We start from the raw sequence: 20643 nt of genomic DNA on the forward strand, positions 1-20643 counted from the left end.
TTTCTGGTGGTGGTGGTTGGGGGGAGTTTGATACATATTATCAAAAGTACTAGTGGTATTGGTGCTTGGTATCAGGGGCTAGTCAAAAGCTGTGTATTCGTACTGGTATCGGTCTGAAAACAAGTGGTATTGAACATCCCTATTAACTGTTGTTTGGTGACATTATACATACAGTACATTTGTGTTTTTATTGCAAACGAGTTATTGTATGAGCTGATCGGGGGAAAAAAACTCACTTTTGCCGAAATGAGGCATGTTTTTGTGCTACAATGCAATAGATAGCTTATTTTTGCTTGTATTGTCAAACTGTGTACAACATAACAGAAGATGTGCATTCATTGAGAAGTAAGATTATTATTTTTTCCCTCATTTCTTCCAGAAATGTCTTTCGGAAGCTGCTGTCACACACGGAGAAAGGTAAAGGAGACGTCTTATCCCTGGAAGAGATTCTGGCAGAAGGATCAGAGCTGGAGGGAAGAAGTTCATCTGAGACGGACTTAATACGGACGGGGAAGGCCAAACTGAAAGCCTTAAAAGAAGCCATGTACCACAGTTCAGAACATGGACATGTAGACATCACCATAGACATACGGAGCCTTGGTTAGTTAGCTTATTAATAACAAAGTCTCATTTACTATTCACTTTGTCATAATATCCGATGTCCGGTTGTTTTTTCCCTTTCTTTATTACTTCCAAACCTCTTGTCCAGGAGTGCCATGGACTTTGCACACATGGCTGGAATCTCTGCGCACAAGTTTCTCCCAGACCCGCCGGCCACTGATCCAGGGCCTTCTCAAAGAATTTATTTGCATTGAGGAAGATGAGTACACTGAGGAGCTCATCACGCACGGCCTGCCTCTCATGTTCCAGATCCTCAGAGCCAGCAAGGTACAAGCTGTCGCACCATGGATCAGTCACTCTTGATGTTGTCAAATGTATGACATGACAGTGGACCCACAGGACTCAAGTGGTTTGGCAGTTGAACAACTCTAAACATGGTCCAAAATTGCAGCTAGAATGCAAAACCTGAGGGGGGGCAAGTAGATAATTTTTGTTATTGTTTTTGATATTTAGATGCACGTCTTCACAAGGGTAACAATTAATGATAAGCCAATGAGGCAAACTTCAGCTGTAGAAAGTAAACTGCAGCTTATTATAGAGGAAGCATTACTCACCAAAATGATCGTTTATTCCATGTTTTGTTGGTTTTCAAGTTAACTATTATATATATCCTCACTAGTCTAAACATGGTATACTCATTAATGCTGCATTTGTGGAATGTGAATTAAGCAGCAAAATCGATCCATTTGTATCCATCTCATGGGGCAAACAGTGGCTCAGGGCTATTGGCCAATCACGGTTCAGTTTACGGACATCACATGACCGGACTCAGAAAACAAATCAGGTGAGCCGTGATCTGATCGTTATCTGATCCCTGAGCAACTGTGATGTAATTTACAGTCGGCAGCAAGTGGCAAAATGGCTTTTGCTGGATTTTGCTGCTTAATTCATATTCCACAAACACAGCAATAATCAGAATATCATGTTTGGATTAGTGAGGATAGAACGTATCATTGTAAAGACTTCTCCTTTAATAGTTAATTTGAAAACCAATAAAACATGGAATAAACCATTGGAATAAACTACAAACGGGTGAATTTTGCTGCAATATTCAGAATGCCATGTTTAGACTAGTGTGCACTGTAAAAAATAAATAAATACCAGCATTACAGAATAATTAACAGCATTATTTTACAGTAATTTGTTGTAAGTTCCCCTCTAATATCCCGAAGAAGACATGTATAAACCACAGCATTCATGGATTTTACCGCTTTTAACTGTTGTTTTATAGTAAAATCCTGCAATCAAAAAAAAATGTTATATCACAACAAGTTCTGTAATATCACAGCAACACAGTAAAAAAAAAAAAAAGCCGAGGATTTCACAGTATTGAACAGGATTTTCAAAGTGTAGTAATTGTATTTAAATATTCCCTGGTAAGTCACATGAAGTAACCCAACTCAGTACTGAATCTGAAGACGCCATTTCCACTTCCTCCAAAAGTGTCATCCTGATCAAATTTTGACTTTTCTTGCGTGGTTAATGAAATATAAATCAATGGATTTGATTATGTTTCATATCGAAGCCTCCAGTTGTCCTGTAGTTTGACTCCATGTACAGGATAGACAAACCTATTTATTCCTTGTGGATGTTACAAGCTGTTTGCTGGTGTCATGCCTCATTAAGAGCAAACGGCCTTACTGCACACTGGGGGGCTTGTCGTGAATTGCACTGTTCTTCCTTTCCCCTTCTGCTTTGGCAACTTAAAGACACTGAAGAGAGCTGGGAATAACTGTAATGGGGCCCACGTCTTTCCCGTTTTTCTCTTTTCACAGTGTTACACGTTCCACTCTTGTCTTAGGAACTTCAGGTGTTAAACATATCTGATATATATGTTCAACACAAATTTGTATGTGTGAAATGAAATCTCTGTTGTGTATTCTTTGTGTTTCGTCAGAATGAAGTGATCAGCCAACAACTGTCAGCCATCTTCACCCAGTGTTACGGGCCCTACCCTATCCCCAAACTGGCAGAGATAAAACGCAAACAGTCATCACGCCTCGGTAAGAGCCTGTCGCCGTGTTTTTAAGGAATATATTTTTCTGATGAATCCCATTGCACTTGTAATGGGATTCATAAAAAAAACTGCGTTTGGGCTGTGAAATTGCAAATCTCCAGAGAATTGTTGGGTCAACTCTGAATGATTAAAGAATGGAGAGAGGACAGAGCGCCATCTTGTGACCAGAAATAGGGAGTCAGGTGTAATTTTCTTGTAATTGATAGTGCTGGCTATTTTGAAAACACAAAATGAACATTACTTGTGTCTTTTAGATCCTCAATTTCTGAACAATAAAGAGATGTCAGATGTGACATTTTTGGTGGAGGGGAAGCCCTTTTATGCCCACAAAGTCCTGCTCTTCACAGCCTCCAATAGGTAACTTTCAACAAGAAATATCTATTTGTGTATTATGTTCAGTACCTATAATGTCATTAGAGTCATGGCATAATATGAATGCAGATTGGACTTTCATTTCATTATAACATTAAATGACTTTCCGTATCAATGTGTTTTTGTCAAGGTTCAAAACTCTTCTTGCAAATAGGCCTTGTGGTGAAAACACCTGCATTGAAATAAGTCATGTGAAATACCACATTTTTCAGGTAATTACTGGACTCCAAACCGTATGTTCATGTCCTTTGCTTGTGTTCATCATGTACGTATCCAAGCTTTGCCTTTCTTTCCTCTCAGCTTGTGATGCAGTACCTCTACTGTGGAGGAGCAGATGCCCTGCACATTAGGAATCCTGATGTTATGGAGGTTAGATGACTCTTTAAAACATTTAAATGCAGTCTTCTGGTCATTATTATTAGTATAGCGAGCATTCAAAACAAAAGAACGGGTAGAGGTGCGCTCTGAACTTTTCAACAGTATACAAATATATACAGTTGAAAGGTTTACACTTCAATCGTGTCTTTATTTATTTATTTTTCAAATAAAAAAATACTTCCGGACCAACCTAACACCTACTTTTTATTGCAGCTCTTGTCTGCGTCTAAATTCTTCCAGTTGGAGGCACTGCAGAGACATTGCGAGATTATCTGCACGAAGAACATAAACACAGATACTTGCGTGGAGATCTACAACCACACCAAGGTACAAACAAAACAACTGCTTTGTTATATGGGGCGGAATGGCTCAATGGTTGAGTGGTCGTCTCCCATCCGTGAGGTTGTGGGTTTGATCCTCACTCGTGGTGATCATGTCGCAGTGTCCTTGAGCAAGACACTGAACCCTGATTTGCTCCTAATGGGCGTGGCAGCGCCTTGCAGCAGTCGGCCATTGGTGTGTGAATGTGTGTGAATGGATGAATGTGAGGCTTAATTGTAAAGCGCTTCGGGCATCATATGGTGTACTTAAAGCACTATATAAAAAGCAGTCAATTTACCATATTCATAATTAGGGATGGGTGAGTACCAATACCAGGTATCAGTATTAGGCTGATGTTTGTTTGTTTTTCCTCGCAAGGGCAGCTGATTCCAGTATAGGCGGGGTACACCCTGAACTGGTTGATTAACTCATTCACTCCCAGCCATTTTCACTGAAGCAACCCCTTTCACTCCCGGCTGTTTTACTGGATTTTGACTGATTTTGCAAGGCCCAAAGAATATTGTGTTCTATTGCTATAAAAACATGGAAAATACCTAAAGAAAGATTAGAGTCTCTTCTTTCATCAGGAAATTTTTTTTTCTATCTGTTTCCGTTTTGCAGGAATTAGCATTAGGATACAGGTAGTCCTCAAGTTACGGCGGAGTTCCATTCCTACGCTGGCAATGTGGATTTCCCCAATAAAGTCGATATTTACGTTAAAATACTTTGTACAGTAATTTTTGAAAAGATATTTGTGCGACCCGGAAGACGCCAGAACCAATATTTTGTGTTTCCGCATGGACGTTCATTGCTGACGGACGGCAGAGCGCAGATAATTTAAGTTTAAACACGGACTTGTGACGCGCCTGATGGCGAGCCAACCGCCTGACGGACGTCCTTTGCTGGAGGTAACATCAACACAACTTTAAATAACTTTAAAATGGCGTGATTACTGTGGGAAATTAACAAAAAAGAAAGTGCTACGGACAAGGTACGGGCGCTGTAAAGTCGAAGCGATTTAGGTTGCGTGCAACGTAGCTCGAGGACTCCCTGTATAGCTAAGTTTCATCATTATTCACAAATATATTTAGAAATGTGAGTAAATGAGCTTGGCCCTTGTAGATCTCCTTTGCTCTGCTGCCACCTGCTGGCCGCTTTTGTAATAACTACCATTTCCTCAACCGTTCTCTGCAGTTGAGAGGCTGAATCAAAGCCTTTTGTATGCTCTAGCATAATTATAATTTTTTTTTAACCATGAAAAAAATGTATAAATACGTCTTTGGGACACGTAAAACATTTAAAATAGGACGTATTTATAAGTTTTTGGGAGCAAATGAGTTCATGTCATGCAATTTTAAGGAAAAATCTTATATTGAGATATTATGGTCACGCTTTAAAATGATCTCTCATTGTTTTTATTGGGGGGGATAGTTTTATGTATCAAAAATACTGGTGGTATCAATACTTGGTATTGATATCGATGACCCTCAAGAGTTGAGTACTGGTACTGGCATCGGTCTAAAAAAAATAATTGTTTTTTTTTATTTGGTGGTATCCAACACCCCTACTGGATCTTTGAATACAATTTCAACCTTTTACTTCCTTTTCTTCTCAGTTTCTAGATGCGCCAGACCTGGCATCCTATATCGAAGGCTACTTCCTTAAGAACATGGCCATGCTGATAGAGCTGGAGCCGTTTAAGCAGCTGCTGTATGATGTACCTCCGGACAGCCCCAGCTATAACATCCTGCAGAACTTGGAGAACACTTTGGCCCTTCGCATCCAGTCCATCCACTTGTCCTCATCCAAGGGATCCATCGTTTGAACTCCTAGAGACAATCACAGACTCGGAATACAAAGGCGCATACGATTGGAGGATATATAAACAAAGATATATAAATGGCCGGGCTGCCTTGTTGCAGTTTCAGATCAATTCTGGTGGAGGTGACAGTCATACAATAGCGATACTTTCCCACAATTTAACAATAATAATAAGGGGAAAAAACATTTCTCATCTCATCACTGATGGAGTGTTTGTTCCATGTTGATCTACAGACACTGACAAGACGGATGTGGCTACATCTTTTTGAGACGTTTACTAGGCTTTTTGTAATCAAATATACAACTGTTGATCCTTGTCAGGCTGTGTGGACGAGTTACTGGTGTCTAATGTTGTGATTACTTGCTCACTAATCCTTGGTGTGGTAAGTAATACATTTGTATCGTCAGTCTTGATGATTACTCTTTAAGGCCAAAAAAATGGACCCGTAACAGAGTGGCATCCATCATGTTTTATGTGGAAATCAACTTCGCTTTCCTCACTATTCTGTAAATATTGTTGATAAAAGGAGATCTATCAATAATGTAAGTCACTGTATATATCCGCAGATGTTTTCTCATGTGTCTTATTGTTGAATATTGCTGTTAAAGAGATGCTATCTATGTGTAAATGTTGCATGTCAAAGGGAGCGTGTCGGGAGATTAAGGCTTCGTCTAAGAGTGGCAATTGAGTGAAAATTGATTTGTCATCAGCATGGGTCACTAAATGTGTAAAACTCTTCACGGTGTTCTTCATTCTTCGTGAGAGGCTCAAGGTGTGTTTAATCAAGAAATCGCGAATTGTGACACTACATGCGTGTATGTGTGTGTGTGTGTGTGTGTGTGACTTGTTATCTTTCCTCCATAAAGAGTAATAATGTGCAAGAGTCTACTGTCTCTACCTGGCTTAAAAAGAAAAAAAAGGGGAAAAACCGGCAAGGGGGCATCCTTTATTCTGTGTGATGTACAAATTTGGCTCTCGCCTCATGCTGAAAGGTTACATCACATTTGAAGAGATCACATGTTCTACAAAACATTGTGTGACTACTGAATAGCATTCGGAAAATTTGAGCAAAATAGAAAGAGAAGTAAAACAAATGAGAAAAAGTTCAATTGTTACACTCATGTTATTGAATCGAATTCAAATGGCCTCGAAGAAAACACGTGATGGAGAAACCTTGACTAGGAACCTTGAGCAGGCGGAATACAGAACTCAAAAGTACAAAGTAACCAGAGCGAGCACTGCTGAATGCAGAAGACGTGTAAGACAGCTTGCATGGAAGAAACCTCAACGTGCTGAGAGTCGGCTAAGAGACCTGTCGTTCATGAACTCTTGCTAGGGCAATGCACACTTTTATATGATAGAATAAAGGCCTATAAGACAAAATAAGAGTGATTAGGCGAAATAAGAATGGCAACTGACAACATTATCAACAATAAGCTATGTGCAAAGACAATGAAATGACTGGTTTTGATGTTTTTATTTATTTTTAAAAGATCTGGTATTTTCTGTCCAAATTGGAGAGAGAGAAAACACATGCCATTACACATTGGTGTTAACACCGAGAGTGTTAAATCGAGCACAAGAAAAGTGTTTATATGCGTCCACACGAATGAGTGTAAATCTGACACTTTTCAAAGTGTTACTTTTTTCACACTTAACCAGTGTTGCTCCAACACTGTATGGTGTTAAAGATCCACACTTGTAAACACCGAGTAGTGTTGAAAGTACTCTACAATAGTGTCAGTGTTAAACATTAAATTCTGCCAAACTACACTTAACTGGTGTTTAAACACTTAAGAATGTATTGCACTAGTGTCAGTGTTAAAAATTTAACTCTAACGACACTTTACTGTGGTAAATGGTACTTCATTTATATAGCGTTTTTCCTCCTTACAAGGCCCTCAAAGCGCTTTACTTTTTGACTACTGATGACACCGCATCAGGAGGAAATGGGGGTTCAGTTGCAAGACTACCACTCTGCCACTGAGCCACGCCACTCCAACAACATCTGGATGTATCGTTACTGAAATGTCAACAGCGTGCTGGAAAAATTGGAAAGTTTCTCCTTCACTGGAAATGAGGGTGTCAACACTGCTTACTGCATATTTGATCGAACACTGGAAATGTAACGCTGAATTTGCTGTGTAGTTTCGGCTGGAAAATTGAGAGGGGGGGAGGGGGCTGGATTTGTTGAATCACACTTAATCTTTTCTTGCTGTCATCCAGCATATCTTGCTGAGCTAAAATAACAAATTCACGCATCACACCATGCAAATATGTCCTCTCAGGTCTGTGAGCATCACAGAGGATGACATCATGTTTTGTGCTAGTGGACACCGATGTCATTGCTGCATGATCATTGACTGGATACGCACACCTATTAAGAGAAGTGGCGAGGGGAAAAAAAAGAATCAAGTGGAGCTTACATAGAACAGACCTACCTTTGTTCGGCAGCAACACCCCCCACCCACCCCCCAACCCCCCAAAAGTGAAACTTGGGTCAGGCAATGCTGCTGTGAATGAAAGGCTGCCAAAATAAAAGCAAACATCTGAGTTGAGATGAGTTATTTACTGTCTAAGCATGATCATCGAGCCACACGATGACATCATGGTTCTTTTTACCACCTCCGCTCTCACGTTTGACATTTGCAGTGAGTGTGTCTGGCCCAGAAGCTGCGAAGGAATGGGGTGAAGACCATTGTTAAGGTGTTGCTATGGTTACAACAGCACCCATAGACAATGCTGCATTAAAGGCTGCATTGAATCCTGAGGTGTATGTACTGTGCAGTGGCCGCATACGCACTCAAGATTGTCATGCAAAAGCATTTACTTGAAGCTTAGGAATGATTTTTTTTCTACAATAAGGTGCATCAAACTTTGATTGATATCTCTTGTGTTGGAATTCTTGTGCTGGAATTCCTGAGTTCATCACTATTTGTGTTGCTCTGTTCTCGCTTCTTAACAGAGCCATCTTTTCAGTGTGAGGTTCAGTGGGAGTAAATGAGAGAATAAAAAGGATGTTTGCCCTCGTAACTCTGCCCCCAGCATGAGCCCCCTCATACCACCCTTGTTGTCATGCACAGGCGCTCTCTCTTTGGAACAAAAACTTGGCTGGCAGGACAACAGGCATGTGTTTTAGCTCCACACTTTGGAAAACTTTTCAGTTGTGTGTGTTTCTGAGAATGAGAGCAAAGAGGAGGGGAAGTGGGTGGCAAAAGTGAGATATGGAGTGGGTTAGGACCTGCAGACCACAACCAGCTAACTGCTGATTTGATGTTCAGGATAAATCTGGTGGACAACATTTGGGATTATTCAAAATAGCAGGTAAGGGCACTCGCTTATTCCTCAGTTTATTTTGTGGTCCTAAATGACTAACTTTAATCCTCCAGCCAGTTTTAATGACATTTTTGCAGCCGTCATGTTGCTTTGGGCAACTTGACATTCAATTGTTTTATCCCTTTTTTTGAATAGTTGCTTTAATCGTGTAGTTTGCTGGTTAATTTCATCATGCACTCTGAAGGAATGATCCCAAGGGACATTTCATCGCATTTTATATTTCTGTAACTAAGTATGCTGAAAAATTGTAGATTGAGTTCTTTGTGGCATAAATATGAAATAATTAATGATTTATTTCAGTGAGTGGGAAAAGAAATAAGAAAGAACCGCTAAACAGACAAAATTTAACTAACATAAAAATCCAATTTAAAATAAAATCAGATTGTATGCACTTGAAAAAGAGTTCGAAGAAATAAAACTTATGTTTATACCCTATATTAGTATTTTAACTAAATAAATATAAATGCAATAATAATAATTGGTAAATAAACACCCACACATGTGAACTAATACTAATAGTATAGATTTGTGAGAAGAAGAAAAGAAAAAAAAGATGACATTGGAAATATTCCCAACTGAAAATTGCTTGGTAATTGTAAAGTTATTTGTAATATTTTAGACTTAACAAATATCTGATTAGCCTCTTCCAGTTAACCTACCTTATGGACTATTCTTTGATTTGCTTCGATTTTTGTTTACCACAATAAAAACAGCATGATAGAGAGACAAAAAGAACAACATAATAAAATGCAAGTTGGATAAGTTGCAGAAGGAAGCAAAGCTGATATTTCCTTTTTGCAGCATTAAGAGTAGATAGTTAAGTCTTATATGTGTTTTCCCATACTTGTGTACAACAATTTACACAATAAGACCAAGGAAACAGTAAAGAGTGTGGAGTGATATTTGACCTAAAAAGGGTTAGGGTTAGGGATTTTGTCATTTAATACCCACAAATTGTCATGTAGGAATTTGATTTTGTGCATAAATATGAGTGCTCTAAATAGAAAAAAAAGAAGATGCATTTTTATGTGAGCAGCTTGGGCATATTACCAACTCTAATTTGACTAAGAACATTCTTTTCACCAAAACATTCTTTTCACCAATCTTCCCATTGTCATCAGCAAAATGACATGCTCTTAATATCACTAAATATCAGACTAGTAGTTCAGAAAGCCTGTTTGTTTAACTTTTAACGGGTGCCCCATTTGTGACCTAGATAGATTTGTGAGATGGGCAGCGCAAGTGAGTACGTGCTTGTGTTCATGTAAAATGTGCCAAATGTTCGCTGCCCATGCCAAACTGCTCATTCTCCTGTTAACTCTTGTTTGGTGTTATTTGGCAGATTGCATGATTGCAGTCTCATCAATAACAAGGACAAAGCCAACTTTTTGAGTTCTTAAACGTTTGTATCCTTTAAACAAGTATCATGTGGATGAACCATTGACAAACTGCTGGATGGGGGCGGGGGGGACATTCGTAGCAAAGTGGTTGTTGAACATGAACAGCTCACCCAAGCTGATCCAACAAGCGTTCAATTGGGTTGAGGTCAGGAGGGTTGGCAGACCACACACAGATCTGTGAAGGCGAGCGTCATCATTGAGAAGTTCTGCCCCAGAACGGGGAGGGCCGCGATTTGTCACTGTTTGTAGAATGTCATCGATCTACCTGCAAAAATGTCTTGAGTGATGCTAAGTTTTGTTTTCCAGTGATGAAGACACAAGCTAACAGCGTCATTTCACCTCCAAAACTGGTTACACTATCAATTTTCTCCTTTTCATGTTTGTAAACAATAGGTGCCAAAATACTACCTCGGACCTGACTGAAACCCACAAAAACAGTAATATCCCAAAAAGTTTTTGATTTTGTGTGTGTGTGTACTGCACAGCTAAGATCACAAGACTGTCTCAGTCATGTTTCTTGCAAATGCGGCATAATTTAAAAGGAGACAAACACACATTTCTGAACTCCTTTATTTTGCCATATCGACCAGCATACGCAGTGATGCAGCGCGAGGAGGTGTCGGCGCGAGAGGAGTTCACCTACAGCCCCATGTCCACTCTGGAAAGAGGCAGCGGCTCGCTGGGAAGACGGGGCAGCAGGGGAACGGAGCGGAGAGTGGACAGGGGGGAGCAGGATGTGACGGAGCGGGACAGCTACACGGTGGATGTGAGGGCCAGTGACCTGCAGCTGGCCCAGCCGGAGCCTCGAAGGCACCCCTGCTTCAGTTACAGGGCCTGGCTCTATAGCGTCCTCATTGGGGTAAGAGGAGGCAGGGGATAGGATTCACCTCTTCTCACCATTACACACAAGTTTGATGGTCTCTTTTGATGAGGGAGAATCACGGTCTGGAAAATTTGGGTGTAATGGTGGCAAGAATCTTATTCTCTGCTTCCTTGTTATGTGTGAAGAAGTCATGTATACTGTGTATATATATACACACACACACACACAGTACAGGCCAAAAGTTTGGACACACCTTATTCAATACATGCTTTTTTTTCATGACTATGTACGTTGTAGATTCTCACTGAAGGCATCAAAACTAACGAACACATTTGGAGTTATCTAATTAACAAAAAAAAAAGATAAAAGTATTAAAATAAATACACAAATAAATAGCCACCCGTTTGACGGCCTTTTTTGCACATTCTTGGCATTCTTTCGATGAGCTTCAAAGGGTAGTCACCTGAAAGGGTTTTCCAACAGTCTTTAAGGAATTCCCAGAGGTGAGAATGCCAAAAGTATGCATAAAAGTAACCAGAGCAAAGGATGGCTATTTTGAAGAATCTATAATATAAAACATGTTTTCAGTTATGTCACTTTTTTTTTTTTGTTAAATACATAACTTGACATCAGTTCAGGTATAGTTTTGATGCCTTCAGTGAAAATAACCAGTCATGAGAATAAAGTAAATGCATTGAATAAGAAAGTGTGTCCAAACTTTTGGCCTGTACTGTATATATATATATGTATATATATATATACACTATATATTAGGGGTGTCAGGCGAATCAGTTGACTTCAATAGTTAACTCACGATTAATCGCAAATTTTATATCTGTTCTAAATGTACAATAAAGAATACATGTTCATGCTCTTAGCATAAAAGTAGAAAATAAATTAAATATAAATATGGCTGCATCTTTTAGTCATTGATACAGCAATTTCATAATAATTCATAAAATTGGGTTAAAATTAAAAAGATGTACTGTGCTTTTAAAAAAAAACGAGTGTGATGTTGATTTGTGTTGAGGTCATTTTTTCAGCCACTAAATGGCATAATTGCATTTGTAAGACGTCGGTGACAGCTCAGTGCTTTCATATTAAGAGCTAATCAAATCTTTAACATCAGGTAAAAAAATTTAATTGTAAAATACAACTTGACCCCAGTCTCTACAAATATATGCATAATTATTAAATGCATTACTGCAAAATTTTGACGTGGACGTGTCTGCTACGTTGCGACTGGAATCCCCCCAGTACAGGCCAAATTATAATTTTTATATTTTTTTAATTCACTGAAACAATAGTTGCACTTTAACATTTGTGACATCTCTAAAAGCACAATTAATACAGTTATTATCTATTGCCTTTTTTCATGCATATGCCCACCCTGAACGGGTGTGTGTATAGGGCAGTTTGCTCATCACCTCCGGGTTCTCTTTGTACCTGGGAAATCTCTTTCCTGTTGCCATGGACTACCTGCGCTGTGCTGCAGGCTCAGTAAGTGAAATCACATTCTTATTTGCTTATATGACTGGTTTTGACCTCAATATAAATAAATGCTATAAGTGGAAAAGATGTATTATAGAGTCTGCATTTATTTTGAACTTCTAAACTTTCTTAACAGGGTTTACCGGCAGCAATTGCGAGCTTTGCTATTGCCAAGAACAGACATGTTGCAGTAAGTTATGCAAATGAGTAACGACACATAAATACAACTTTTCATCCAGATGACGTCCATTTCTTATTGCAGTTAAGGCATTAGAAAAATCTCAAGGCATGCCAACAAACAAAAATATCACAAAAAATGATCTATACCTAAATAATTATGATATTGTCTCAATATACTCACAAATATACTTACTTAAGTGTGAAATCTGGACCTATTTAGTTGAACGCAATGAATATTCTGTTGTATGAACAGGCAACAGGTGAAGTAATTGTGCATTCTGCCATCTAGTGGAAGAACACTGAATTGCTCTGTCACTCACTACGTCCCTTGCAAACTGTATGTAGATAGATAAACACGTCAAGTGTAATTCATTTGTCGTAAATAAATAGTCGTGACAAATTCAGTGGAATTAAATACTTTCGTGTGTCACACCTGCTGATCTTTTACAGAACACTAATGTGCATTCAATCAAGTGATACGTTTATCACACTTTTATTGTATGTTTTCATATTTTTCCAAGGTGTCAGATTTCCAGGTTGTATATGTGTCGACATTTGCAGTGACGACCACGTGCCTGGTTTGGTTTGGATGTAAACTGGTCCTCAACCCTTCAGCTGTCAATGTAAAATCATTTTCAGTCTTCTGTTGGTTTTGTTTCATATGGACATCTCTCATTGAGATATGTCAGTTGTATATCTTTTTTTGGTTCATTTCCAATTTTATTTTGTATTGCATTCCCTAGATCAACTTTAACCTCATCCTGATGATTTTGCTGGAGGTGTTGATGGCTACTACTGTCATCCTGTCAGCTCGCTCTGGCGAGGACTGCTGCTGCCACAGAAAGGTTTGTGTGTGTGCGCGTGCGCCCATCTGATGTCACCCTCTATAAAGATCACACACATCTGACAATTCTATCGTTTCATCGTTCCACCAGTCTGAGACACACCAACGACCTTTGATTACAAGCCCTGCAGTATTCCCCTCTCGTCTCCTCAAAGCCTATTCTGTGAGTAGCTGCCGGCCATGCTGACACTCTCTCTGCCCTCTAGTACTCTTTGTGACTGAAACGCATCTGTGACAGGTGATTGAAGTCATCGTAGGAATCTCCGCTGTGTTTGGGGGGATCATTGCACTCAACATGGATGCTTTGCTGCCTGGCCCATACTTGTCCGTCACATTTTTCTGGATCCTTGTGGCTGTAAGATCTGTTTGCTTTTTACAAGAAAACTGTCATCGGCAACTGTATGTTGCGGTATACAAATAGGTAGTGAGAGATTTTATCATTTTAAATTTCAACCAATATGGTACTGAGTCTGACACATGATCAATCCATTGATCTCCACTAGTAGACAGCATCTCACACAATTGAGTACACCCCTCACATTTTTTGTAAATATTTTATATATTTTCATTGGACGCCAAAGAGTGACATTGCTATTGAAGAATACGTCACAGCAAATAAACAAATTCGATTACACACTTTGTTTTGAGCCGGGCTGAAATCGCTTTCAAAGGAAGAGTGACCAGACCAACTTTCTTTCGTTCAAGAATGTGGGTGTGGCTACAATAACTGCACTCTATTACAGTTTTTTTTTTCAAATCTTAAAACACAAAAGCCAACCCTCTAAACCAAATGACCAGTTGTCTAATGACTGAAGTCAAGAAGGAGCTTTCTCAGCCATATCCAACCCTTAACAACATCCCAGGAGGAAGCCGAATTTCATCCCTGATGACTGTTTTTGGTCTTCCTCGTCCCCCTCCTCCTCGTCCACCACCACCTCAGACGAATTCTTCTTCCCCCGCCTCTGTTTCTGTCCATTGTAGATTGCACATGTGCCACCTCTGCACGCTGACCTGACATTTATCCTGCCTATGAACATGTGTGTTCAATTATGGGTTGTTGTGTTTGAAAGATGACAGCTGTGTTGGAGTTGAATTCATATTCTGCAGCCAGTGTTTAAAATTTTGCAACACACGTGTATCACCGTGTGAAAAGTGTTTAGGAAAAGTATAAAGTGTGTTTAAGGTTTATCCAAAAAAAAAAGAGGGATGAGTTTTGAGAATTGGGTCTAAGTCTGAACGGTGTGTAAGGTTTGGCCAAAAAAGTGAAATTAGTCTCGGAAACTGGTTCAGAGAATGGGTTTTATGTTTTAGCAACTGAGAAAAACTGTAAAAGATTATTTTTTTCAAATGGCTCTGAGTTTTATGCTGTACAAGTCTACATCACTGCCAAAACACAAATATATTGTGTCACTTAAAATTCAGCTTTACTATCTCTGAATTGTGCAGATTTACATAGTAAAGTGTATTCTCTAAGATTATTTTAAGTTTGAAGAAGAGTAATTGAAGAAGACCATATATGGCAACCATATATATATCAATTACAAAAAATAAAACATCTTTCAAAAGTAGCAAATTCCATGCAGTGATATGTGTAGCAGTATCCCCTGAAAGTAAGAATAGGATTGGTTAGCGATCAGGCAAAAAAGTCCAGGATGATCTCCTATGTAATTCCATTGCTTCACATGCACTGCAAAAATTAATAGATAGAAGCTGAAGCTTCTTGATCTCTTTATCACTTATTGTACATATTGGATGTGTTCATGTTTGCAGTGTTTTCCAAGTGCAATCGCCAGTCATGTTGTGTCAGAATACCCCAACAAATGCCTGGTGAGTACAACGTAACATTTTACTGTAAGTCATTGTCATGTTTCAAGCACTTTAAGTCTATTTAAAATGTGGCTAAAAAATAAATACAAGTCTAGCAATCAGCACAGCTTGATCTGGTACACAATCTACCGGGCGTCAAGGGTACAATTCAGGGGTATCAAAAGAAATCTCATCTTGATCCATCTTTTTGGCACAGTCCTCCAATTAATACGACCACATAGGTTGTTTTGAAATGTGCCAAATTACGACCAAGTGTTACATATTGTAGTTTAGCAACCCCTATCGGCCATGTAAATAGCCACAAACAGAGGCGAGTGAGCCAGGGACTGCGGCAGCGGCACAGGCGAGAGGGCCAGGAGCTGCAGAGGATCCGGGACAGGGACTTGGAGCTGCCGAGGATCCGGGACAGGGATTGGGAGTTGCCGTAACTTTAGATCGCAGCAGGCGAGAATCCGTGACTTTTGACAGAAATTTGAACCGAGCAGGGACGGTCCATATGCCTTCAGCTGGGCCCATGGTTGTGGGACCATTCTGTCATGATGCGTAGGAGAGGGTGGACCCAAAGGCAAGGAGACACATCAGGGAGACAGGAATTGTGAACAAAAGGATCAACTTTATTGGTGGGGACGGGTGAGAGGACGAGGACTGGGGAAGATGTGACCGGAGGAGACGGGGGCAGACTGGTTGCCGTGACGGGACTGGCAGAACGTGGAGAACCTAACTTTGAAGAGGACGACTAGACTGAGACGTAGACAACTAGACTGAAACAAAGACGACTTAACTGTGACGAGGCTTAGCTAGAAACACAGACTCCCACACAGGATTTCAACAACGACACATGACTTCGACACCGACTGGACAAACAACAGACTAAATACACCAACACTAATGAGACACACCTGGGGAACACAATAGGAAGAGGGCACCGATTTGGTCAAACACAATGGGAAGGGAACAGGCACACAGGTGGACGTAAACAGACATAACGAGACACTCAGAAACACAAGACCAACACCAATCACAGAAAGACACAACAAACACACCAAAATAAACAAAACCCTAACCCATACAAAACCAAAACGTGACAATATCGATGTGACAGCAGGCAAAAGTGGCTATTGTTTACCAATAGGACTTTATATATACGGTTGTTATCACGTGAACTCAGCTCTCCAGCGTGAACCCTCGTGATCTTGTGGTCTGGACAGCTCAGTCCGTGTGGATGCCATACGGAAAACGCACCGTGGTGGATCCGCAGTCAGTGTGAATTGGGCGTAACACTGCAAGACTTGCGTGAAACTGCTAACTTTGATGGAATTTGGAGCACACATAAAGAGGAAATAAATCTGGATTGTACAAATTTGTAAAGCCCTTTGTATGATCAGATTTAAAAGCACTCACCGGTGTAAGAGAGGGGGTAACTCCACATAGCAGCGCTACCGAGTTGGGAAAAAAAGCACTACTGACACTTCTTCAGCAATCCAACCTGTCCACCTCGCGCATCTATATCATGTCCTTTTCAACAAAGTGACTGTCAATGTTCTTTGGCGGAAAGTTGATGGATAAACGCTAGTTTTAGCCCTCCTCGCCGTTGTAGTCCATTAACGCTGCGCCGCTACTTTCCTGCCGCATACGGGCGTGTTCAGAGAAATAGTCACGTGACGTCCGGATCTCTATAGGGCCCAACTTGTGGTTTAAATTATGAATAATCTACGTGAAGATTTTTTTTGCTCTCTCTCTGGTATCATTCAGGTGGAGATGCTGATTGCCATCAGCAGTGTGACGTCTCCTCTCCTCTTTTCAGCCTCCGGCTTCCTCTCTTGCAGTGTGATCAGCTTCATTGACATTTTTCTACATGACGTGCCGACAGCCAAGGTGATTTGTATAAAACTATTTGTGTTTAACCACTTTGGAAGCACGAATCCCAACCAAGTTGTAATAAGAACCACTTATTTCTCATGGCCATGCTCCAGCAATCCTACGACATCTTGCTGCTGATTCTGCTGGTGTTACTGCTGGTGCAGGCCATTTTAAATTCTGCTACCGTGGTGCACTGTGCCTCCTACAAGAGTCAGCTCCGCTTGAGGGCGTCACAGCAGAGTGACGACAACATGGGAACCTCCAGCCAGTACTACGGGGTATACATTAAACAAAAAATGACCGTGTCATGTTCCTTTTTTTTTTTATGCCTCTCACTTCTGCTTCTAATGTTAGATCAAATATAGTGTTTATTCACATTCACATTATTTGTTTTGCCATACTAATGCATGCTTGTTTACACTTTATTCTCGCAGCAACCATCCAATGGAGTGCTACAAAACTTCAGCAAAGACAGAACCCGGAAGGCCGTTATGGTGCAAATCACTCAATGAACCACAATACATGAAAATGAAACTTGGTGGTATGGAAGTGTAAAGTAAATCAAAAAAGTAATTTGTCATGCAAACAGAGTTATGTTACTGTATATTGTAAGTATAGAGCATAGAGTGGCTATGTGAAAATTGCTGTATTGGTAGTCCCCAAGACTACATTGAATCAAGCTCTTTGGTTCTACAGTATGCCATTCGTAATAGATTTAGGTTTTTGTTTATTTCCAAATAAATAACTCATTTATTTAACCTGCAGCATCTATTGTGTGTGTGTGTGTGTGTGTGTGTGTGTGTGTGTGTGTGTGTGTGTGTGTGTGTGTGTGTGTGTGTGTGTGTGTGTGTGTGTGTGTTGGAACAACAGGGTTATGAAAATGATGTTGCTGTTGTATAGCATATTTGCACTTTTCACAAGGACATGGTGTAAAGCACGGCATTACTGTAGTTAGTAAGTGTAGCTACTTTCTTTGTATTTGAGATCTTTAAATAATAGGTTGTTATTGTTCAATACAAGGTAGAACGTAATTTGTTTTTGGGGGGTTTGCAGCCAACTGTAAACTGTTTGATCATGATTATGTTTATGTACATGCATCAAATAAATGAACTGGAAATGTCCAAGTATGAATGTACAGTATGTGTGTACCAGAGTAATTTTGATTTATAGTTTCCTTAATACTTTAGCAGGTGGGAACGTTTGCTGGATGGATGTTGGATGGCCCTTGACCAAGGCACTGAACCCAGAATTTCAGTATTACTATATCACCATTATTATTATTATTATTATTATTATTATTATTATTATTATTATTATTATTATTATTATTATTATTATTATTATTATTATTATTATCCATCCATCTATTTTCTTAACCGCTTGTCCTCACAAGGGTCGCAGGGTGCTGGAGCCTATCCCAGCTGGCCTCGGGCAGTAGGCGGGGTACACCCTGAACTGGTTGCCAGCCAATCGCAGTATTATTATTATTATTACTATTATTATTATCATATAACAATAATAATAATAATGCATATGAATCTATTTTTGATCAAAGTACAAGCAATGTTTTATTCTAATAATTTATCATTACTTCCTTGGCTAGCTCACTCCATCATGTTAGATTTGAGTGCTCAGCAAGAGAAAGAGAAGATATTTGAGTCTGACATTCTGTATGAGGAGCAGCTTCTCCAACCTGCACAAACCGGCTTGAGGAGGAAAACTGACTGACTTGTGGCTTGTCTTGAGCATCAGGGCCACCTCCGCTTTGTAGAGAAGAGAGTACAATTTGAAAAACTATTTTTATGGTGTTCAGCATGGACGCTGCATTAATCTATCATCTGAGCAGCTGACGCTACTTTTCCTCAAGACGTTTCTACGATATTTCATTTTAAACCACTGCTTGAGGTTTTCACTGGTTTAAAACCAGGTATCAGGTGTATAATATGGATCATGATTGTATAATTTAAGGGTCAAAATGCTGTTCTGAATACTAAATGATGGCTACATTGAGGCATCCATTTAGTGTGAATGTATAATAATGGTTATGGCTGACACCCCCAAAATACTGTACAATAATATTAAGTAAAGAATAAAGAAGCAAGTGATCCAGGCAATAAATTCAACTGCCACATCATTAGGGACATTTGTACCATGTTATCCAATACAAGCGCTGTATTTCTGTTTGAACAAAAATAATAATGCTAACTTTTGATTGACAAAGTGAGAGTGTACAGTGACCACTGCTCAATAGCTCAAAAGTTCTTGAAAACTGCACCCTAACAGCAAAAAAAAACTTAGGGCCCTATACGGTGCCTCTCTACAAAAATATATTTTCATAGAAAGGCAGCCATGCGCTGGGCATTGCTGTGCTATAATGTATAGCTGGTTCAGACTCATATAGAGAAACCTGTCAATAAACTGGCCAGTCATCTTGAAAAAGTGCAATGATCAAATTTGATTAATAACTGTTTGGCAGCAATGTTATAATTTTGCTTAGAACACTGACTTGAAGGTGTGATGGCAACAGTTTGCCATATTTAAAATTATTTCAGATGAAATAAGACTAATTATACATTTTGATACTGTGAGAAATATCATGTATAATAATTAAGAAAATAAATAAAAATAAATAATAATAATAATAATAATAATAATAATAATAATAATAATAATAATAATAATAGAAGAAGAAGAATAGTCCTGTGACCCATGTGAGCAATAAGTGGTTCGGAAGATGTATGTATGTATGCATGTATGTAATCATCATCATCATCATCATCATCATCATCATCATCATCATCATCATAATGAATGCTTGATACCACTTTTTTTTCAGACTGATACCAGTAGGAGTAGGCCTATACTCAACTCGAGTAGTTACCGATACCGATAACCAATACCGATACCACTAGTATATACAATTCTCCCAAAAAACAATAACAGGTCATTTAAAAGAAAAACGTATCACAATGTGGCATTTTTCCTTAAAATTGCATTATGCAACTTTCTATTCTTTTAACTTCTGCTTCCTGATCATAACCTCACCATGAGTAAGTACCGGTACCATATCGGTATCGGTGTTGATGCCAGACCTTTATTTTAAGGTAGGTTTACTGGTACTTGCGACGATGTCCGATACCAGTATCGGCCACCATCTTGTGGCCAGTTTACTATCAGGTACTAGAAATAAGAAAATTGGCATGCAATTGCCATTATTTTCAAGTAATTTTAATGGAAAATGCTATATTAGCATATATAGATAGGTTAATGCCATTATGAGACACTTGTAAAAGCAGACTTTTTGATACTGTTCAGTTCACCTACTGCCTTGCATTAGATGGTTTACCATAT

General features: G+C 39.4%; 2 protein-coding genes across 3 annotated transcripts in view; both read left to right on the forward strand.

Annotated features, from left to right (window-relative positions):
- The window catches only part of abtb3b (ankyrin repeat and BTB domain containing 3b), a 92510-nt gene extending 86243 nt beyond the window's left edge, over positions 1 to 6267 (forward strand). For both annotated transcript variants that reach the window (XM_086074210.1, XM_086074211.1), the window contains 8 exons: positions 380 to 600; positions 710 to 888; positions 2519 to 2624; positions 2893 to 2995; positions 3141 to 3222; positions 3311 to 3379; positions 3602 to 3715; positions 5325 to 6267. In XM_086074210.1, coding sequence (XP_085930336.1) covers positions 380 to 600; positions 710 to 888; positions 2519 to 2624; positions 2893 to 2995; positions 3141 to 3222; positions 3311 to 3379; positions 3602 to 3715; positions 5325 to 5534 — 1084 coding nt within the window. In that variant the 3' untranslated portion in view covers positions 5535 to 6267. The remainder of the gene's footprint in view (positions 1 to 379; positions 601 to 709; positions 889 to 2518; positions 2625 to 2892; positions 2996 to 3140; positions 3223 to 3310; positions 3380 to 3601; positions 3716 to 5324) is intronic.
- Positions 6268 to 8644: 2377 nt separating this feature from the next.
- mlc1 (modulator of VRAC current 1) lies at positions 8645 to 18427 on the forward strand. Its single transcript, XM_086074816.1, has 12 exons — positions 8645 to 8855; positions 10858 to 11126; positions 12501 to 12590; positions 12718 to 12771; positions 13283 to 13384; positions 13505 to 13606; positions 13697 to 13768; positions 13844 to 13960; positions 15376 to 15432; positions 17185 to 17307; positions 17406 to 17570; positions 17727 to 18427. The coding sequence occupies exons 2-12, from the start codon at positions 10869 to 10871 to the stop codon at positions 17802 to 17804; spliced, it is 1218 nt and encodes a 405-aa protein (XP_085930942.1). The 5' UTR covers positions 8645 to 8855; positions 10858 to 10868; the 3' UTR covers positions 17805 to 18427.
- The last annotated feature ends 2216 nt before the right edge of the window (positions 18428 to 20643 follow it).

This window comes from Leptonotus elevatus, chromosome 4 (genome assembly GCF_054856555.1).
Source record: "Leptonotus elevatus isolate MCC_2025b chromosome 4, RoL_Lele_1.0, whole genome shotgun sequence".
Taxonomy (NCBI): Eukaryota; Metazoa; Chordata; class Actinopteri; order Syngnathiformes; family Syngnathidae; genus Leptonotus; species Leptonotus elevatus.

Bases quoted from the DNA above. Each gene is read 5' to 3' on its own strand.
- mlc1 (XM_086074816.1), top strand. From the start codon at position 10,869: ATGCAGCGCGAGGAGGTGTCGGCGCGAGAGGAGTTCACCTACAGCCCC. The intron at 13,769-13,843 runs GTGAGTAGCTGC...CATCTGTGACAG, and splicing joins GTCTCCTCAAAGCCTATTCT to GTGATTGAAGTCATCGTAGG. The intron at 17,571-17,726 runs GTATACATTAAA...TTATTCTCGCAG, and splicing joins CCTCCAGCCAGTACTACGGG to CAACCATCCAATGGAGTGCT.